General features: G+C 32.2%; 1 protein-coding gene across 1 annotated transcript in view; it reads left to right on the top strand.

The window, feature by feature from the left end:
- Positions 1 to 22,517, top strand: part of ZDHHC17 (zDHHC palmitoyltransferase 17) — a gene marked incomplete at both ends in the record, with an annotated part of 55,552 nt that overhangs the window by 18,194 nt on the left and 14,841 nt on the right. Inside the window, 7 exons of the mRNA XM_084255345.1 lie at positions 3,169 to 3,272; positions 4,469 to 4,591; positions 10,515 to 10,592; positions 11,117 to 11,261; positions 16,027 to 16,091; positions 16,738 to 16,900; positions 22,157 to 22,282. Coding sequence (XP_084111471.1) covers positions 3,169 to 3,272; positions 4,469 to 4,591; positions 10,515 to 10,592; positions 11,117 to 11,261; positions 16,027 to 16,091; positions 16,738 to 16,900; positions 22,157 to 22,282 — 804 coding nt within the window. The remainder of the gene's footprint in view (positions 1 to 3,168; positions 3,273 to 4,468; positions 4,592 to 10,514; positions 10,593 to 11,116; positions 11,262 to 16,026; positions 16,092 to 16,737; positions 16,901 to 22,156; positions 22,283 to 22,517) is intronic.

Raw genomic sequence — 22,517 nt, 5'->3', positions numbered from 1 at the left:
GGTCTGTGGGGATGAAAGTGAAATTAAAATTACATGTAAACATAATAATAAGCCTTAAACAGACACTATATTTATGAATATTCATTATTTGCCTTAAAAAAAAAAAGCCGTATATTTGTCCTTAGTAAACAAGAATAGTAGTTTGTCCCTGCAGATTTTAAAGGGAGTTCTTTAAAAACATTTTGTAATACTCAAGTCTTAAATAGATTGCGGTATACTGACTCTGAACTGATTAACCAAATGAACTTTTTCTAAAATAGTCATGTCCAATGATGATAATTATCCTTCATTTTTTGTTGTGTATTTATTGTTGCACATGGCCATCAAAGGTCATTATATGGCAGTGAAAGTGCTCAACAATCTTACATAATAAGAAAGAAAGAAATCCATCAGCTCTCTCAGGAAAAAAATTAAAATGAAAATGGTTTATAAAGTTACATTATTACTTCCATACCTTATATTGTTTTTATGTAGGTTTCAATTTATTATCTGTGGAAGATTCTTGCTTCCACTATTAGCTTTATGTGTCTTATATACTTTGTTTTGCTACTCTGGATTGTAAAGTTCTTGAGGACCATAGACCCTATTTGGTATACTTTTACAGTGCTGCGCATAGTCACCTTCACAGGGGAGCCTGCTGGAAAAGAACAAATCAGCAATATTGTTGCTTCTGTGTTTGAAATGTTGGTGTTTGCTTCATCAGTGATTCCCCCCCCCATTGTTTTTGATTTTTAAAGATAATTCCTTTAATTCATTAAAATATTTTTAAAATTATGATTGTTAGTTTTTTGGCACCCTCTTAAACTGCACACTGGCCTCCCTCTGCCCTGTCCTAGATTCCCAGTACATCATAAAATGCGTTCCACATGTTTTTTTTTTTTTCTCATCTTTTAAATTTTTATATATTTATTTTTACATCGTTCTTTATTTTTTACAATGTATGCTTTCTCATCTTGATTATAGTCCCGGTGAAATTCCCCTCACCAATTCACCCGTGCACTAATTCCACAGTCCCCTGTGTTCATCCCACTCCTATTTTGAGCATACTCCCTCCCCCCGCCCCCTACAGAATGTCTCTGGTTTACAGTTGCTTGTTGATTTTGATTTTCACTTTATTATAACTTTTTTTTTCCTGATCCCTTATTTGGATCCTCTACATTCCTCCTATAAGTGAAACCATCTGGTATTTTTCTTTCTCTTTCTGGCTTATTTCACTGAGCATGATCCCTTCCAGCTCCATCCATGTTGTTGCAAATGGCATGAGTTTATCTTTTTTGATTGCTGAGTAATATTCCATTGTGTACATGTACCAGATCTTCTTGATCCAGTCATCTATTTTTGGGCATTTGGGTTGTTTCCATAGTTTACCTATTGTAAATAGTGCTGCAATAAGCGTAGGGGTTCAGGTGTCCTTCCGAATTAATGTTTTTGTGTCCTTTGGGTAGATTCCTAGGAGTGGAATAGCTGAATCATATGGAAGCTCCATTTTTAGCAGGTTGAGGAACCTCCACATAGCTTTCCATAGTGCTTTCCACATGTTTTATTGGCTTTACTATTCCATTCTGATTATAAACTATGAAGGAAGTTTTCATTTTTCTGTAGATGTCTTACAGCCCTTTCAGGAAGTTTAAAGAATGATTTTTCTTGTGATAGGGGAAAAGAAAATGTGGAAAGTGTTAGTAGTTGAGGTGTGTCTTTCTTTACTTTGTTCCACTGCATATAGCACATAGAGAAGCTTAGAAATGGAATTCAGTGGAGAATTTAAATAGAAAAGGTTTTTAAAAAGTTCAATGGGAAGTTTTATGTATTAATTTGCTTTATTATTCAGACTTGCACACATCCAAAATACTGCACAGTACCTGTCCATGTTCAGAGTTTACTGACGCTTTTATGGAGAACAGTCTTTCCTACAATCACTTAGGAAACTATATGAAGTATGCATGTTGTCAATCTGAGCTTAAGGCCAATAATTATTTTCTTCTGTTGCTAATGTAGTTTTATGATTATTACTGTGGTATTTTAATATTAGCTATACCATTTTATAATAAACTCAGCATTTACCTGTTGAAAGGTTATATACAAAGTAGAATTTTTTCCTACTTTGTGAAACTTTTAATTCTCTATCATTAAAAATACTCAGATTGATAGTCTTCTAAATTTAAGGCCCCAAACAAATTATTTTGGAGTTTTCCACACAAATTGGCCAGAGTAATCTAAAGATAATAGCTTTTTTCATCCAGTAAAATATCTTTAAATTTGGATTATTAAATATCAGTGACCAAGAGGGCATGAATTGTTATAAAGATTTAATTCTTTCTAGATATCTTGCTATGCCTTATCCTTTTATTTATATTTATATTTGTGTGTTGTGTGTGGTGTGGTGTGTGCATGAGAGAGTACATCATAATCATAGAAATTTGATGGATGATACTAGAGTTCAACATGCTCAGTTTTTTTCTGTTTTCATATAAAAAACAATTGTGTGGTAGTACACTATTATATTGAGGAAACTGTGTACCAAATTTTGTGTTTTGAATAGAAAGTTGTACACAGCATATAAGCTTGGAACATACGTAATCTATAAAACTTGTTTAATTAGATTTTTATTTTAAAAGTTAGTTTAAGTGTGTTGACTTTTTTAGAGCTATTCGAGCAGATTTACATTTTATCGTATCTGCCTCATTGCTCTTTATTCATCTAATGGTAGATGCCTAACAAGCACTCAGCATGATGGAGTATAAGAAAAGGTAATATCTGAGAAAAATAGGAGAATAGTATCACTGGTTTCTTTTTTTTAGGATATTAGAATTTATCTATCATGTGATAAAGATTTTAAAGTAGAGTGTTGGAGTTAGGGGTTATGCTAGTATAGAAAATTTGGTCTGAGGGAATGAGAGTTGGCTTGATAGAGGAAAGGGTTCTGTGGAGCTAAAGATATCACTTACTTAATTTTTCACTAATTTTCTAGTCTTACAGCTTTTCTATTTTTGATAGAATATACAAGGGGTAGGCTATTTTCTCTAAAGTGTGCAGTGTTCAGAAAAAGGTTAAAACCATTGCTATAATGAGCATTTTTCAGACATTACAAAAGCCAATAGTAAATTATTGGAATGTTTTCTGCACTTCATTTCTCAGTTCTTGCTTCTGTATGTTTTTTCTCTTTAACAGGAAATCAAACCCCAAAGCCATTATAACCATGGATATGGTGAACCTCTTGGGCGGAAAACACATATTGATGATTACAGCACATGGGACATAGTCAAGGCTACACAGTAAGGTTTTTTTGTTTTGTTTTGTTTTTAAGGTAAAGTTGGTTTACATTGTTGTTGGTATTTTGGAAGTATAGGATTCCTCCCCCTCAGGTGTTACCCTAGGATACTAACCACCATAGCACCTGTAGTCTACGGTCATAATCCATTGTACCCCTCTCGGCTTTGTTCTTGTCTCTTTCCTCTGGATGCCTCAGTTGTGATTTCAGCTTTCAGGGGTGACTTTCAGGGGTTACCAAGTAATCGTTCCTTTTCTGATCCTTTGGATATTCTCCACATTTTACATATAAATGACTCCTTCTGACTTACTTCACTTAGCATCATCCTTTTGAGCTCCATCCATGTTGTTGCTAATGGCACGAGTTTATCTTTTAGATCTCTGTGTTCCTTTCCACTCTATCCCCTCACCCTGTGATGAATTATTTTGCAGACTGCTATGGTTAAGAAATTGCAATATTAGGTTTGTTTTTGTTTCGAATTTCCAATGACCCAATATTTTTTGTAGGATAAAGTTGATAATTCTTAAGGCTCAGTGATGGGTTTTTTGTGTTTTATTCTACTACCCTCTCTACTTTTGCTTATGCTTGAAAATGATTACCAAGAACCAGAAAGGAAGGAAAGGATTACGCTCTCTGCATATGTGTTCCTTTTTTATCAAATAAGAGTATCTTTCCTAGAACTTTGCCAGTACATTCTCTTATGTATCACTGACTTAAACTCAAAAGGTTCTTTTCTCTACCCACTCTACTTCCCATCTACACACAAACTTTTTTATTTGCCTTCAGGAATATCAATGCTAAATTTATGAGACTTGTAAATATCCTTTCTTTTGTCTTTGATATGCTCTATGTTTGCTCTTTATATATTTATTAACATAATTATATGTATTTTTATAAGATGTCTTATCTGTTTTGTGGAATAACATAAGTGGACATATAAATAAAAACAAGCAATTAATAGAGATTTTATTTCTAGTATCCTTTTCTCTCCTATCTAATGAGATATAACATTCATAGAGATGTGACCTTTAATATTGTAAAATGAATTAATGAAAGCTGTTGGAATATTGATATTTTAAAAGTAATATTTTATATTGATAAATCAATTTAATCAAATAGAGCATTATTTTCTTCTGGAAATGTCATTCTCAGCTCTAAATGTTTCATCAAATAGTAATAACATTCTTGTTTCTTTTCAAGATATGGAATATACGAACGCTGCCGAGAATTGGTGGAAGCAGGTTATGATGTACGGCAACCAGACAAAGAAAATGTTACACTCCTCCATTGGGCTGCCATCAATAACAGAATAGATTTAGTCAAGTAGGTTGTTCCTCTATCTTTAAGTAACTATAACTTTTAAAATGTAGATATTTTCCCCCCCAAAAATTGTTTTTAGCCTATATTAAGTGATATGCCAGGTACTGCAATGAGTGTTTTTCCATGTTTATTTCCATTAATCTATATTCTTGTAATAATCCTATGTGAAAAATAATTATCGCTGCCCTAGTGATATTAAAGTTGACACATAAAGAAGTTAAATGGTGCACAGCTAATTGAAGGTTGAAGTCAGGACTTTAACTCAAGCAGCCTAACTAGGAGCTCCCATTCTAAATAGGAATTCTTTTGGGGAGGAGCTACAAAAGGAGAGGTTAAAAAGATAATGGGTAATAATTTGATTTAACTATTTACACCAACATAAGTGATATATACCTACTAAGCCTAAGATAATTTTTGCTACTCACTGTTGCTCTGCTTATTTAGTATTAATGAGTGATAGTTAATCAATAGTCAGGATGATAGGCAGTCTTTCTTCAGCAAACATGGTTTAGTGCACTCTGAATTTGCACTTAAGATCTTTAGATAAAGACACGAACCTGAAATGAATTGCTGACAGATGTACACTGAAATACAGCATGCAGAGGCTAGCAGCAAACAGGATGTTAATGCCAGGTAAAAGGATTTCCCCTTAGAGTCCAAAAGATAGAGCAGAGAAGTAGTAACTGAAGCACTGAACTCCATGAATCACTTTCTTCCAGAAAGCATATTTCCATTTATTTGTTTCTTTTTTCCTTCTTATCTTTCTTACTTTCCTTTTGCCTTTAATATGGGTGCTCTGATGTCTATTTCTTTTTGCGTTTGTTGGAAATGTTTTTATTTCATCCTAATTTGTGAAGGAAATTTGCATGTTACAGAAATCTAGGCGGGCAATTTTATTTTTTTTATTTTTTAACCCATTGAAAATATGATTCCACTGTTTTCTGGCTTCTGTTACTTGTGAAGAGTCAGCCTTTGTAATTTGCTTTTGAAGGGTTTTTTTTTTTTTTTTTTTTTTTTTTTTTTCAACTACTGGATAATTTGTAGTAAGAGAACACAAAGGATTCAACCTAAACATTGACACAAGGAGTAGAAAATTTTTTCAAACCCAAGACCTAACAATGGGAAACAAATCCCAAAGCTGGAGGAAAATGGATATAAATCAATCCTGATGCTGTTTCTTTGGAAAAAAGAGTAAACTGGTCACACACTTACAAATGAACCAAAAAGGGAAGGGTAACATAGTAAATTAAGGCAATAATGGGAACAGCTGAGTGGTAGGATTTAAGACTGTCTTTGTTTCAGTTTCCTGCAGTTTCTTGATGTATCGAAGCATGGATTTCCTTATATTTACTCTGACTATCCAGATCCCTATTTTCTAAAATCCTTATTTTTTGGATGGACATTTTCATCACTTTTGGCTAAATCTCAGCCTTTAAATTTCTTCAAGTATTAGATCTGTCCCATTCTCTTTTTGCTCTTCTTCCATGTTTGACTTTTTTATTACATACAAAGCATTTCCTCTCTCTGTATGTTCTTTCCTTTTTCTCTGCTTCATTCTGAAACTTCTTATCTTTCAGTTCATTTATTCTCTAGTTATAATCTTGTTAAATCTGTTTAATGGATTGTTAATTTTGTTTTTTAGTACTAGAATTTTATTTTTCAAATTGATTTAGACCTTTTATTGCTGAAACTTTCAATTTTGTATACTTGAACATAATGAATATAGTTATTTTATAGTCTGTTTCTGAAAATATGACATTTGGAGTTGATGTGGGTTTGCATCTATTATTATCTCTCGTGTGATTGACTTTCTTTGAATATTTACTGGACATTGTGTTTGAATAATTTGAGACCTAAGATGAGCTTTTCATTTGTTTCTTAATTTCAAGGTTAATGTCTAGATTTTTGTGAATTACTCAGGTGACTGAGGACCAAGGTAGAGCTATGGGATTTGTTGATTTCATTCTTTTGATAAAAAATACTCATATTTGTTATATGTATAAAGGTAGATTGGAAAGTATGAAGTAAGAAGTAGAAAAAGTCTGAACGCTGCTTGCCAACATTGACTTGTTCCAAGTCACCAATGGACTAGTGAGATAATAGAATAGTGAATTATAGAATGGATCAGTAATCAGTCTCTGTATTGTATATTCAGGTGGGTAAACTTAATTTCTACAAAACAATCTGGAAAGTTACTTTCCTGAAACATGGTGAATAAATGCAGTTTTCATAACAATACTCATTTCCTCAAGATTTTAATTTTAAATTTTACTGTTGGGTCTAGATTTGTACCCTGTTTAAAAGCTACCATGTGTTAATATTTTCATGAATGCTGGTGGAAGATAGCTAACTCAGGTAGAGACAAGGGATTTTATTATTCATAGCAGAGCAAAGCATTAATATATTTGCATAGGTCCTCTTGCATCCTAGGCCTTATGGAAGTGGCTTATAATGATCCAGTTGGATGTGGCACACAGAGTGGGTTTGACTTGTAGCTTAGGGGAGTCAATGCTTTTATGTACGCAAGCTTTGTTTTTGTCCCAGAGGAAAACATTACCTCATTTTTCAAGGTTGCTTGATGTAAATACAACTCTGAGAAATGGCCTTTGTAATGAGTAGTCAGAGCCTTGCATTCTTAGTATACCCAGCAAAACATGGAAGAGCATAAGACACCCATGGAGAAGTGTCTCTTTAACAGTTAAGTTCGAATGAGATTTAGTGAAGAAATTTGACCGAATGCTTTGGGTAACTTTCATGAAATTAAGTGTAATTTGGTGAAGAGACCTTCATTCTAGCCTACAGTTGGTTTATTTTCCTAGTGTTTTCAAGTGAAAATATTTCTTACCTTTTACTCTTAATATAATAAAATAGAAAGGAATATCTGTCTTGTCTTTAGTCTTCTGTCCCCTTAAGATTCTTAACAACAGCTGATAATACTCTAGTTTCAGATTTCAGGTCATGGCTATGTTAAAAAATATGGAGCTATACTCAACTCTGAAGCTTAGCATTTTCTGAGAACACACTGTATGTGTGACTTACTTTTCTTACTTGGGACTGTGTAAGTTTTTTTGCTTTATTTTCAGCTTTGTGAAAGTTTACTGTGTATTGATTTTTTTTTAATATCTAGTTTATGAACATTAAATGGCTACTTTTAATCTAGAAACTTGCCTTTTAATTCAGGGAATTATTCTTGCACTGTGGCCTCAAGAGTATCTTTTTTTTTTTTAAGATCCATTCATATATGCATACAAGAGCTGTGGTACAGGCCAGAGATGCGTGGGGGGGGGGGCGGGGTGGGGGGGGCGGTGAGAGGATTCACCAGAGAGAGAGTGGGGAACAGAACAGGCGGATGGACTGAAGTACACTGCTGAGGGGAGCAGCGGGCTAGCCAAGAGAGATCTGCTGCGCCATGTGGCTTGCTCCCTGGCTGGCCAGGGATTGAACTCGTGCTGCAGAGGCTGCAATAGCTTCATAGCGCTGTGCTCAACCCCTTGCACCACCAGGGAGGCCCAAGCATTCTTTCTTGATCTATGTTCTCTTCTGCATTTTTTTCTTTTGAATATTTTGTTCTTATTGCATGGATGTTTTATCTTCTCTTGGGTTTTTTAGGAGGTATTAATTATAATTTTTTATGGTTTTCAAGTAAGATTTGTTTCCTCTACATGTTGTCTGTTTAGACTTCTAATTATTTTGATATTCTTCTAGACATGAAGCTTTCCTACATTATCTGGTCATGTTTGACCATTCATGTTTAAGAGATAAACTAATTGGAAGTTTTGGGGCTTGGAGACTTCTATGAGAGGAAACTCCCAAATGTTAATTTCTAGAGGTGTTTCTTTGGACCTGTCAGGTTTCTTTTAGAGAAAAATCATATGATATCTGTGGGGGAGGTACTGTGACTGCCAACTGATCCGAGCAAGGAAAGGGGCCTGGAGTTCTTTTTGTTCAACATGTAATCGTCATTGAATCAATACATTTTCAGGACTGTGTCTTACATGGTTCTCACATGATCTAATTCCTTGAGGTTCAGACTTCTCTGGTAAGGTAGTATCTAAAATACGTTTTAATGTATTCTAATTTTAGATGTCTTTAGATAAATTCTCTTGAGTCTCAGACTTCTCTGGTAAAGGTGTATCTAAAATACCTTCGGGCAAATACTGAATGGTTGAATGTTAAAATCAATATGAGCCTGACCACTAACGCCAGAAATAAGAATAATACAGTACAATTTAGGGAAACATGAAATGGAACTTTCAATACTACTGTAAATTATTTCATATAAAATTTATATATGTATATAAAATAATATCAGTAATATAAAATTTGAGTAGTCATTTTAAGATTTGACTATACAATGTAGAAAGAATACTTGTCTAGCTAGCACTGTCAACTGCTAAATTGCTTCTTGCCACTAAAATGCTTATTTGTGGTGCTAAACATTCACTTTGAGTGACTGTGAATTAGAAAACACAATTTTCTGGTAACTTGTTTTGACTTTCCACCAATATAAATGTTTATAGCTCAGCTTCTTATTACTTTTTTCACAGGAAATAATTGCCTTTAATTTCTTATCCTTGTCTGGTTTTTGTATCATTCTGGTTTGGTTCTCTTTGGTGTCTCATTCTAGATACATTTGAGGTCTAGCTGTTTACTTTTTATTTTTTAAATACTTGTTGATATCTTTTGTTCATTGATGGTCCCAAAACCTGGAGGTCATTAGTACCTGTAAGGACCTCCCTAGATAATAACCTTCTTGTAGTATTAGTAATCTAGGGAGATTTGAGTTTAAGAATGAGTGATCTACATAGAAATTTGTAGTTTTTAGCTAAAATCTTAAAGCTACAAAAAAATAATTATTTTATAAAAATAAAGTTCTTACAGTTTAAAATAAAAGTAATCGAAGTTGTTCTTTTTAGCATGAGAATTAAAGTTCCCCTGTTCTTGTGAAAAAAAAAAATCCTTGTGAAAAAGTTATATTGTAGAGCCAGTTTGGAAATCACTCATTGCCATAACTCTAGCAAGGATTTGAAATGTGAGTAAAAATAACCCGGAACAGATATATTGACTATACAGAAAGGTGTAAATTGCTCAAAAAATATTTTTAAGAAAATATTTCCTACCAAGGCATCAACTTAACAAGTATTTATATAAAGCAGAAAATATCTGAATAGGTCGTGTATATATGAGTATGTTTAATATTTAGAACTATATACATTAAGAGTGAATGCATTAATGATATAAGATAGCAATCACAGCAGTGTAAAAGACTCAGTGACATCAAATGCTTTAAATCCTTTATTCAAGATTTACTGTACTTATCAGTCCCAAAGCAAACATAATAAACAGGTCTCATTCACTTCATAGGATAAAAAGATGTCATGGCATTATATAAGGCAGTTTTTTTTTTTTTTTAAAGAAATGCTATTAAGCAAGAGTACAGGTATAACAAATGAGGGATCTTAAAGACCCTTTATGTTATACTTTATAATTTATAAAATTATTTCACATGTATTGTTTGATTTAGTCTATAGTAATCTTATGAGTAAAGTAAAACTTAAAAAATAGAACTATTACCCATCGTAGTGTGTGCCTAGTCTACAACTGTTCTGAGTCTAGTATTCTATCTGTTATCACTATCTGATTCAAATTTTTGTGGCTCTCGGACTACCTTCTTTTTGTGTGTGTGGTTATTACTTGCCCTTGGTAATTTAATATTATTTCTCTTTTCTTCTAGAACAAAAGAAAATAACATGTTTGAAATAAAATTTTTGCTAAATATATTTATACTATCACAAAAGATTATCTTCAAAACTATAAATGAGCATAAAATCTAAAATGGAAAACAAGCTTTTGTGACAAATTGTCACATAATTTCTTAAATTTGAAAATGAAAATTGTCTAAATTATTTAAAATTTTGTTTTATAGATACTATATTTCGAAAGGTGCTATTGTGGATCAACTTGGAGGAGACCTAAATTCAACTCCATTGCACTGGGCCACAAGGTTTAAATTTGCTTCTGGACTTCTTTTTCCCTTTGGTTCCTTTACTAGTCTATAAGCAACTTTTTCTAAAAATGAATGGGAGGACTTATATGCCAATAGTTAATAGCATTAGTATGCCAATGTACTGTTTCTAGTGTTACCTGAATTAGAAGCAAAGTTTATTGTCCAGTATTCTTAGAGAATTAACCATGGTAACATTAATTCTGTTAGTAGTAAGATTGGTTAAACTTTGGATTTGTAGATATAATACTTTTGCAGCATGTATATATAAGAGCATATTGGAATAGGATATACTATAGTTAACTATTACATATTTAGAGAAGTTATGAGTATCTTCATACAATTACAGACTTACTCTGGTTAAGACTTCACAAATAATAAAGCTAAGTGTATACCATTTTATAATAATATAAGCATATACTTTTTTATAATAATTTTTAAAAATTGTGTAATATTTTTCACCATTTAAAAATGATCTTTCAAGAGAATCCTTCGATCTAAGTGTTTATTCTTTTATATTTTAGACAGGGCCATCTATCTATGGTTGTGCAACTAATGAAATATGGTGCAGATCCTTCATTAATTGATGGAGAAGGATGTAGCTGTATTCATCTGGCTGCTCAGTTTGGACATACCTCAATTGTTGCTTATCTCATAGCAAAAGGACAGGTAAAAAATCACAGTGGTGTGAATTTTAATCATGTCCTTCATAGTTTAAATGCCTAATACTGTTAGAAATGTAATAATGTAGTGGTATATAAACAATGCTTTCTGATTGATGAGATGTTTAAATAAATTTATAGTTAGCTTGGTATTGAGCTATTTAATGTAGTTGACATAAAAATATGAAAGGTAATGATAAACCAGATAATGATCCATTAAATTTTCATAATTTCTGGAGAGAGATGAGCCTTAAAAAAATAAGGAAAAAATTTTAGGTATCTTTTTTCCCCTTAGTTACTGTCTTTTGAATATATCATCTAAACTCATTTAAAACTCTTTTGGACATATTATTTGTTATTTTCTATATTAAGTGTCTTTTGAAGGCATATAAATTCTTTAAGTTCAGTTTCTCAGTTTTTGTTATATTAAAAAATACTGCTTCTTACCTGTCAGAAAACTATTTTTCATGATTTTAGTCATTCTTCCTGATTTTTCCTGAATGAATGTACAGTGACTGTAATCACGTTAAATAGTAACCAGTTTATATGTACCATGTTTTTGTAATAAATGTATTTTGTTAAAAGTAATGTCACCCAGTTTTTCTTTCACGTGTTTTCTCTAATTATACTTAAACATTAATTTTGTAGCTAAGGCTCTCATTGTAAAAGAAAAACAATTTTAATTTATTGTTACTAACATATTAGTTATTTCCATTTAAAATTGTGTGCAGATGTAGAATTTTGATAGTATTTTATAAATTCTTTAAGGTATTTGCTGTTGGTAGTGTCGAACAATGAGTTACATGTTGTGCATTAAAACAGAAAAAGAGATAATTGCTAGAGGGAGAAGTTTATTGTCTGTTGCTTTGTTAACAGACTACCCCGCAAATCTAATAACTTAGAACAACCACAACCGCTTATTATATTTTATAATTCTGTGGGTTGAATCAGGACTTAACTGCCTGCTTATTCTCATGATGGTGATTGCTGACCACTGTGATCATCTGGGGCCTCAACTGGTCTGGAGGATGGCTCACTCATACACCTTTTATCTGAATAGGGTTGACTAAAAGACTGTGCTCAACTGGGAGGCTGGGACAGCTAGGCCTCTATTTTTCTCCGTGCAGTCTCAGAACTTCTCCTTCTCTATAATATCCCTCAATGTGGTCTCTCTAGCAGGGGAGCGAAACATCTTACATTGTAGCTCAGAGCTCTTGAAAGAACTAAAGTAGGAGCTATTCTGCCTTTTTTAAGTATTAAGTCTTGATCTAGCACAACATTTCTTCTCCATTCTGCCAGTTAAAATAAGCAACAGAGTTAGCCATTTTCCATTATGGGAACACAAGGGTGTGGATATCAGGAAGTAAGGTTTATTGGAGGCTGTTTTTGGATTCTAACTACCACAGGGGGTTATTTATTCTTCCATAGTTTTTGTAGATGGAAGTTGAAATGGTAGATGGTGCTGTGGCCTTTATTGCAGATGTATTTACAGTATGCATTCACTTTTTTTTTTGTTACAGTTTTTAACAGGGAAGGGAAAGTCGTGCAAATTCTTGAGTTATCATGGTCTCTTTGTTAGCTTATTGATGTTGGAGTTTGGATAGGTCAGTAATTTTTTTAATTGGCAAAGTATACAAGCCTTAAGCCGCAGAGATTTCTACCTGTCAAGTATCATTTGTGCAATAAATTTTTAGGATGGTAATAAATGCCTGACAATTAGTTTTCTTTTTCATGAATAATTTATTTTCTGCTTCCAAAAGTAACATACTTATTTTAAAATAGTCACACATAATGGAAGGAAGAGTATGACTTAGAAATGAAATCACACCTCTTCCTAAAATCCCTTTCCCCCACTGAGATCACTTCCTTGAATATTTTAGTATCTATATTTCTAGAAGGTTTTCCACATAGATGCTGTGAATTTTTCTTTTTAAAAGAAAAATAAAATCTCTTCTGGCATGCATTACATCATACGTTGAATGGGGTCCAGAGTTCTCTGACCTGCAGAACCATGTATGGTCTAACCCCAGATCCCTGTCCAGCTCATCTTCTGTCATCTCCCCCACACTCTGCTCTAACTATACCAGTCTGCTTCCTGTTCATTGAGCATCTCTGATGTGCCGTTGTCTTAGGGCCTTTGTACTTGCTGTTTCTTCAGCTTAATAAATCTTTTTCCTCAGTGACACAGCTCTCACTTTCTTACTTCAGTAAGATGTTTGCTCAAATTTCATTAGTTATGATTAGGTCCTAATTATCAGCAATATAGAATTAGTGTATCTTTTATTTCTTTCTCTTCCCTTTTACTGACTTTAGTCATTAATACTGTTTTTCTGAGTGTTGACTTGATTCTGATAAATATTACTACATTTCTGTTACTTGATTTTTCAGCTTTATAATCTTTGATTCATAGCTATTACAGATTAGGCACTCATCATACTTTCTTTTCAAACTTCTTTTTCCATTTTTCCCCATTTTTTTGTTAATTGTATCAATTTTACATTCTTAAGACATGCAACATTTCCATTCAGTTTGTCATTCTATTCTTCACAATTATTTCATTTTAGTTATATTGTTAAATATATTCAGTGCTCACTACCAATTCTTTTGGATGATTTTCAGGAGAAAAAGGGGAAAATGCTAAGTTATGGAGCCCTGTTGATCATGGAATTCCCATAAGCTTTTGATCTGGGCTTGTTAATTCTTCCTAATAGAGAATACCCATACGTCCAGGCTCAACTTGGAAAAGAAGTACCAAGTTTTAAATCCCGACCCAAAGAAAGAAAAGGTTGAATTTCATTTTTCTTTTAGTACTCTAGCGATGTGGCATAATTTTACATTTTGATTTTATTTACTGATATTTTAATACTATCACTTTTTATAAAGGATATGAAAGGACTAAGAAGGAAGAAGAAACTTAAACCTAAGAATTTATGTTTGATTATATTGGACATCAAATTTGGTTGAGTTTCTTGAAACCAGGACATGAAAGAAGTAAAATATTTTAGTATATGTGCTGCCGAAGCGAGCACAAGAAGTAAAATAAGTTACAGTACTTAACTCTCATATAAGGAACAATAAAGTTTGTCATCAGATTTTTTTTAAAAAAAGATTTTTATTGAAAACATAATTAACATTTACATTGGAAACACTGAGTGATATTACAGAAGATGTTCCCAACAACATTTGAAGTAAATTCAGAAGTAGATTTGTAAGGGATAAAGCATGACATTGATTTTAAGATTCATGATGGGTGACTAAAACTGTTGATATCCAAGAATATATATTCTAATTTGTCTAACGTAATGGTTCACAGCTATTATTCTACCCATACACTTGTATTAGGTTCATATTTTTGAGACATAGTCTCTTCAGTAATAGTGGCTTACAAAGAAATGCCATATAAGAATCTGAAGTGTTTTTACATTTAGTCATACAATTCTGTCTTCTTTCTACTGACTGGTAAATTAGATAACACAATTTGAATTTGAACTGCTGCTTTAATGTAATCCAGAATTGGGAGACTGGGAAGGGAAGAAGAAGAAACATAGTATTTATTGACGGTTGCATTCTAGGTTATGGATTAGGAACTTTACATACATTATTCCATTTGATCATCACAAGTGTCTTATAAAGCCATTGTATGTATTCACGTTTTTATATGAAGAAACTGAGACGCAGAGAATTAGTTTTGCTAGTTTTGTAGCTATTTAATTGATAGAGCTTGGAATCTTAAAACTATGTTTGTCTTGCTTTAAAGCCCATGACTTTCCCAAGCATTAGAAGAATAGATAAATATGTTTTTTCATTTAACAAGTTCATCCACTCTGCTGTGCACTGAAAATACAAGGATGACTTTAATATAATTTTGGTCTTCAAAGAACTTCATTCTGGTTAATGAGACAAATGCTTCAGACATAAAGGAAAGTACTCTGCATTATAGTAGCCTAGGGAGATAATTTTAGGGAAGTGAAATTAATAGGATCCCGGATATATCAGAATATCTTGAGAAGAGATTCAGGTGACTAGGAAAGAGTTTTGATTGAATAGATGGTAGTTTTAATCCTAATTTGCTGAAAAGGAAGGCTGAGTACATGTGGGGGAAAAAGACAGTACCAAGGAAAGCAAAAAGTTGAATAGTAGGAAAAACTCATGATTTAGTATGTGATTTTGTTGAGAATAGTCTTCATATACATTTGTAATGTAGATATCAAATGTTTATATAACTAGAATTACATATTTGTGATGTGCCAGGGAGAAGAGAAGCTCTCATTTTATATACTGAGGAGTCTTAAAAGATGATGCCTAAAACTGAAAAATCAAAAGTAACAGTTCAAGACAGGCCTTTATTGTTTTGAAATGCCTTGTAATAAGCAGGAACATGCCTAGTAGAAATTCCCTTTTTTTAATAAGTGATTATGAATATGTTTTTCTGAGACTTAAATCATTTAACTTTTGCGCTTGGAAGATCAAGAATAAGTCAGAAGCTTTAAATGCAAAAATGTTGAAAGAATGATAAAAGCATTTTACAAGGGAAAATTATAAATGTATACATTAATTAAATAATATATATCTGTTAATTATACATGTTAATCAGAAGATTTAATGATAGTAGTTTTATTTTAAAGTTAAGAAGGAGAACATTCCCTAAATCATCCTCAATTGAGTAGTGTTATACTAAGTTCTCCTGTGATGGGTAAATTAGACGTGTCCAGTAATTGTGGTAGGAACTTGGAAACTTTCACTCTCTGAGTTTTTTCTTTTTACTCTGTCAGGATGTAGATATGATGGATCAGAATGGGATGACGCCTTTAATGTGGGCAGCATATAGAACACATAGGTATGTAACCATTATCAAATATTTATTCAGCTCATTTTAAACATAGTAAAATATAACAAATGATGAGAAAAAGCAATAAATATATTAATACTCAAAATTTTTCAAGTGTATATATATATATATATATATAGCATATAGCATAAATGACTGTAGCTGTTTGAGTCTCTGTGTTTACCTTTACCTTAATAATTGCAATGTCCTTAATCTGTTCCTCTTTTAACAATTTCCAAGAATGGAAGCTGTTACTTTTTTTTAAAAGCGATTATTTTCACTTGATTTGCATATTGGCGAGTTTAATGTATTATGTTAAATTGTATTAAATTATTTTTAAATAATCCAGATTTAAATTTAAAAATATAATTATGTAGCTATTAATCACATTAATCTCTAGATTAATCAAAAACAATATCAGCAACAAGTTTGCTCCCTCTTGGAATTATGTTACTTTATGTGGTGTAACACATACTTAATACTTCATGAGAGAGTCTTTTCTCATTACTGATTATAAAGTTGTTGAGAATAGATTAGAATAGAAGTGTTCCAAGATGGAATATAAATGCAACCGCAATCAGTTTAGTATCTGCAATGATTTCTATAATTGAAATTAGGGTTGTTGTTGTTGTTTGTTTTTTTTTTTCCTTTTCAGTGTGGATCCAACTAGATTGCTTTTAACATTCAATGTTTCAGTTAACCTTGGTGACAAGTATCACAAAAACACTGCTCTGCATTGGGCAGTGCTAGCAGGGAATACCACAGTCATTAGTCTTCTTCTGGAAGCTGGAGCTAATGTTGATGCACAGAATATCAAGGTAAAAATATCCTATATTGATTACGCTATGTGCAATGTACTAATATTACTAAGATGTGAATTCTTTAATAAAACACAGGTTTTTCAAAGACTTTAAAGATGAAAGAAACTTTCTTCAACCCTTTATCTGTGCAGGAATTTGTTTTGAAAGACTAATTTATTTATGTATATCTTTCAGCATTGAAGTAATTTTCAGAATTTGGTAACCTTTTCAATAGTGAAGTCTTACTGGCTTTGGAAATTTATATGTATCTTTATAGCTAAAGAGAATAGATTTCTGGTTTCTTTAATATCATTAGAGACTCAATAGTTTGTAGTTAAACCACATGCATAGTAACTAAGTAATTTGATTTGGTTATTGTTTTATTTTTTAAAGGTCAAGACCTTTAACTTTAAACATGTTTATGATGTTTGTAGGAGAACCCCCTCTTCCTAATCCAGGAAATGTATACAGAAATATCTAAGAGCACATCAAAATTAATTTATAGCCATTTTATAAATACCTCCCTGGAAGAAAATTCTGTTTCAGCAACAGACTCTTTATATAAAATGACTAAACTTTCAAACATCATCTTCTAATAATACGATACACATTCATAACTAACTATGCATCCATTGACAAATGTGCTTTAACTGTAAATCATAGTATTTTCTGAGTTGTGTTTTTAAATTTCTAAGGGATATGATATGTGCTAATTAAACATAAAAGGGTTTCAAGCCACATAATAATCTGAACTAGCAATCAAAAAGTAGGTTATCTCCTGCTGGATCAGGGCTTCTGGTTATATTTCAATTGAATAGTTATTTCTTTAGCCAATTATTTCAAGAGAAGGTTAAACTACTAAAATAAAATAGCTTAAACTATTTACATGGACCTTAATCTCTTTACAATGATAGCCAATTTTTAATGTATCTGATATATAATTAAGACTGACTGTTGAGAAAAAGAAGTTATTTTTTGTATAATTCCTGGTTACTTCTGGAGTGATATTATTTTTAAAGAACAGTCTAAGGAGTTGCTTGGGGAACATTTATACTTTCAGAGTAAAAATAATCTTTCTGTTTACAATGGTGAAAAAGAGATTTTTGTGTTAAAATGCATTTTTTGTAATTAAAAGGGTGAAATAAGCATTGGATGCCTTTTCTCCTGAACTGTGGCATTGCTAATATGTTTAAGTGGAATCAGTCATCACCTTCTGATGGAAACCATTTATTCATTCATGCAACAAGTTATGTGTTCAGTGCTGGGGTGTCATCATGTTCAAGACAGATGAGATTCCTATTCTTTCAGAACTTACATTTTATTAAGGAAATAGATAATAAGTAAGACAAACTAGCCACACAGGCAAATGTGGTAGAGTGAAGATTGAAGGGGTGGGAGGGTGTCACATCATGTGAGAGTCATTTGTGAATGCCTCTGAAGAGATGGCATTTGCTTTGAGACTTGTCTGACAAGAAGGGATTAGTGAATCAAAGATAATATGGGTAATAATTTCCTTTCAATGTAGAGGAACCCAAAAGTGCAAAAACCAGGTCCAGGAATAAGCTTGCCATGGTAAAGGTGCAGAAATAAGGACAGCTTAGATTAAGTGCAGTGAGCACAGAGATGAAGTCACTGATCGGTCATGAGAAATAGTTGGGAGGCTTTATGTAGGCTGATTACATAATCTGCTTTGTGTTTTAAGTATTCTTAGAAGATTACTTTTGTTGCTGTGTAGAGAATACATTGAAAAATTTAAAAAATGTAAGGGACAAATGAACATCTTTTAGGCCATTGCAATAAATCAGGCAAGTAATGATGATGTTAGTTTAGCTGAATGTAGTAGAGTTAGAGAGAAGTGAATGAATTTGGAAATTATCGCTTACAACAGAAGTGAAAAGGTAGATTAGATAAGAGAATGAAAGAAACCAATGATGATTTAGTGATTTTGGTTTGAATATATTGCTGTTGTAAAGAACTAAGGAAAAAGACAGGGTAAATGTAGTAAGAATTTTTTCTGTTTTAGTCAGAAATGATATGTGTGGTGCTTTTTAGCTGTGGAAAGTCAGACTAATCAAGTTGACTGTTGTAGATTTTGAGGGGAAATTATTTTTAAAAATTAATTTAACAGTTGAAGTTCCATTTGTTTATAATATGGAAGTAACATTGGTTTATAATATACAGATTTCAGGTGTATAGCATTGTAGTTCAACATCTGTATTATGCTACATTATGATCACCACCAGGTAAAAATTCATTAATTAAAAAAAATCTTCGATTCTTTATCTAGGAATTTGACAAAGTTGTTTATACCTGTACCTTTTTCCATGTTTGATTTTAAGTCTTAGGAAAGAGAATCTGGTTGATAATCATGAGTTATGGCAAAAATATGAAGCCTACAACCTGGCTATGACTTTTTAAATGGCTAGTAAATATTATATTAGTCAAAGACTATGAAAAATTATACTTTGTGTTATAGTTATGTAACTGTTGGTTGTATCATAAAATAGCTATTTCCTAAATAAGATTAAGCTTTAGTTTATTGGAAATCTGTCTCTAGATTAGCTATTTATCCTCATAAATCAGTTATTTGCTTAGGGAGGTCATTTCCTTTACTGTATTAAATGGATGTGTTTTTTAAAATCCAAATAAGATAGTATTTATTTTGAAAACTATTATAGGTACCTTTAAAATGTCAATTTTGGTCTTTAGAAGGATCAGGGATGGTCATAAATCCTAGATTTTTAAAGGCTCTTGATCTAGGATCCACCAGTGAGGTTTGTTTAGGAACCCTTGAAATTGTTACAAAAAAGTTTCATGAAAAGAACTTTTGTGGGGAAGAGAGCCAGATTATGAATAGATGTGATTCAAAAGATTTTAGGAACTATGGCCTTAGGTAATAGTTATATAGAATAAATTCAAATCTTATTAAGTAATGATGGTAGGGGAATTAAAAGTGATTTGGGATACTGTTTCTTTGTTTTTTTAAAAATAACTTATGAAGTGATCTCTTTTTATGGTAGCATCTTATTAGTAAATTTTTAAAAAGTCTTATTTTATCCCCTAGAATGTGTTTTTTGGTTACATAGATGAATTGAGTTTTGGGGAAACAACCTCTTGAGTGCTGCCTAAATTGTTCTTCCTAAAAAACATCTAAAGGCATAATTTTTAGATTGTTGTAGAATGAAAATTACTAATGTATTGAAATATTAATATATTGAAGGATTCTTAGATGGTTTTTTGAAATGAGATAAAAAAACTGTTTTGGGAAATTAATTTTCATTACCTCTAAAGAGTACCCAACCTAGATAGTGTCCAGGGAAGAATTTTTCTTAGTTTTAATAATGAAATTCAACCTCACTTAGCCAAAACTGGTCTTCCACCCTAGCCATGTTTCTCTCTCCAAAATCCTTGAAAAATTTCTTTAGTTACCAGTTACATAGTCTATATATACTCCATGATTCTTCTTGTTATTGCTGTTACTACTATCATTGACTTTTTTGACTTACACATGGAGTGAGAAAATAGACTTGATTTGGAAACCTGGTTTTAGTGTAATTTTTAAATTAATTGCTTGCTTATATTACCAGCTGAATAAAAGAACTATACAAACATAGCCAGGTGACTAGAAGAATAGTTGATTTCCTAAAGCTCCCTCCATCTTTTTATCTAGGCAATCCTTAGGTGTCACATGGCCCTCTAGTGGAAGGGATGCTCAGCTGGACCGAGGCAACTGCAGAATATTCTCTGGGAGTTGTTACTCAAGGGATTGCTTTTATTCAGGTAATCTTTATAGTTTGGATAAATTAGCTGGTTCTGACAATTTTAGGTGATAGAATTTTTGAATAGGTAAGGAGATATTTTAAAGTAAATATCTCTACTTATGGAAGACACACCTAGACAGCCCATTTCTTACCAAGTATTTTTTCTTAAAAGAATTGGTTGGGTTATTGTTATTGTGCTGTTGTAGTTGTTGTTATTGGTGGTAGTGGTGTGTTTATTTTGTTTGCTTATTTTTATTTTTCAGTGTTTATTAAAAAACTACATTTGCTAATCATCCCCTCAATAAGTTAGGCACCCCAAAACTCATTTATTTCATCGAATTTTTTAAAAAACTAAATTTCAGAATGTTAAAAGTAATTTGAATACTTTTGTACTTTCTTGAAATTAAAGCAAACAAAAATTTTTATTTCACCATTTTTTTTTAAGAAGTAACTTTTTTTTTTAAAGATTTATTTATACAAGAACTGGGGTACAGGCCAGATGTGCGGGAGGGTGAGAGGATTCACCAGAGACAGAGCAGGGAACAGAACAGGCAGACTGACGAAATACACTGCTGAGAGGAGCAGCGGATGAGACAGGGGAGGTCTGCTGCACCATGTGGGTTTCTTGCTGGCCAGCCGGGATTGAACCCACACTGCAGAGGCTGCGGATAGCTTCACAGTGCAGCTTTCAACCACCTTCTCCACCAGGGAGGCCCTCACTTTTCTATTTAAGGAAGTAGATAAATAGTGAGTAATTTTAAATAAAATAGAAATGTAGGTATGGAATTTGTAAAAGGAGAAATATAGTTTTAACTTATTAAAGGAAAAAGAAGCATAGATCTATAATTGGGGGTGCTTATTTTTTGTTTCTTCACTTAAAACATTTTCATTTTATTCACTTACTCTCCTTGGCATTCTTTTTCTTAAGATTTAAAGGAACTACATTCAAAACTTGAGTTTTTCAGTCTTTTGTTATTGCTCTTGTTCTCTGAAAATTTTTGGATGGGTAAATTTCAGATGGATCAAGAATTTCAGTACAATAGTAGTAGAAGTCAAAGTTGACTTTTCTTTTCATATTCATATTTTTGTAATTGCTGAAATTAAAGTGAGAGATTTCTGGTAATTTAGTATTATAGCAGGATGTTTTGTAACAATAACTATTATTAATAAAATCCTTAAAAAGTATAAAATAACCAAACAAACTCAGTGATAGCATCTGATCCAGCAGGTGGTAACATACCTTTTGATTTACTCTCTAATACAGGACAAAATAATAGTAAAAACCAATCTACAGTGTAAAATGAGTAAAAGTACTTTTCGATTATACTTTGAATGGGAAAGCATAATCAGTAATATGTAATGATTTAGATTCTTTTCGTAATTGACTTTGGCCATTATAAAAAAATGAACTAGTAGTGTAGTCATTTTATTTTCATGGTATGCTTTAAACGTTAATAACTAAAGTTTTCTGCTTTTTATTTTTAATATGATGTTCTTCCATTTATATTGTCAGGGTGAATCTGCACTTGATTTGGCAAAGCAAAGAAAAAATGTATGGATGATCAACCATTTGCAAGAGGCAAGGCAAGCAAAAGGATACGATAATCCATCTTTCCTTAGAAAGCTGAAAGCTGACAAGGTAAATTCATGATTGATGATTTTCAGTATATAAGATTTTTAGGTGAGATTCACAGACATATTTTCTTGGCATGAGTGTTTACAGTCTTTAATTTTGTCATTGACCAGTGTAATTTGTAAAATACTATTTCATCCAAAAAGTGAAGGTACATAGCAAAGTTTCTTAGACTGTGCCTATATGGTTAATATGCCAGATTTGTGTATTCCGAGATATAAGATGGGTGTATGTGAAAATG

Source organism: Talpa europaea (assembly GCF_964194135.1).
Source record: "Talpa europaea genome assembly, chromosome: 15".
Lineage (NCBI taxonomy): Eukaryota > Metazoa > Chordata > Mammalia > Eulipotyphla > Talpidae > Talpa > Talpa europaea.
This window is presented reverse-complemented; position numbering and strand designations above follow the sequence as displayed.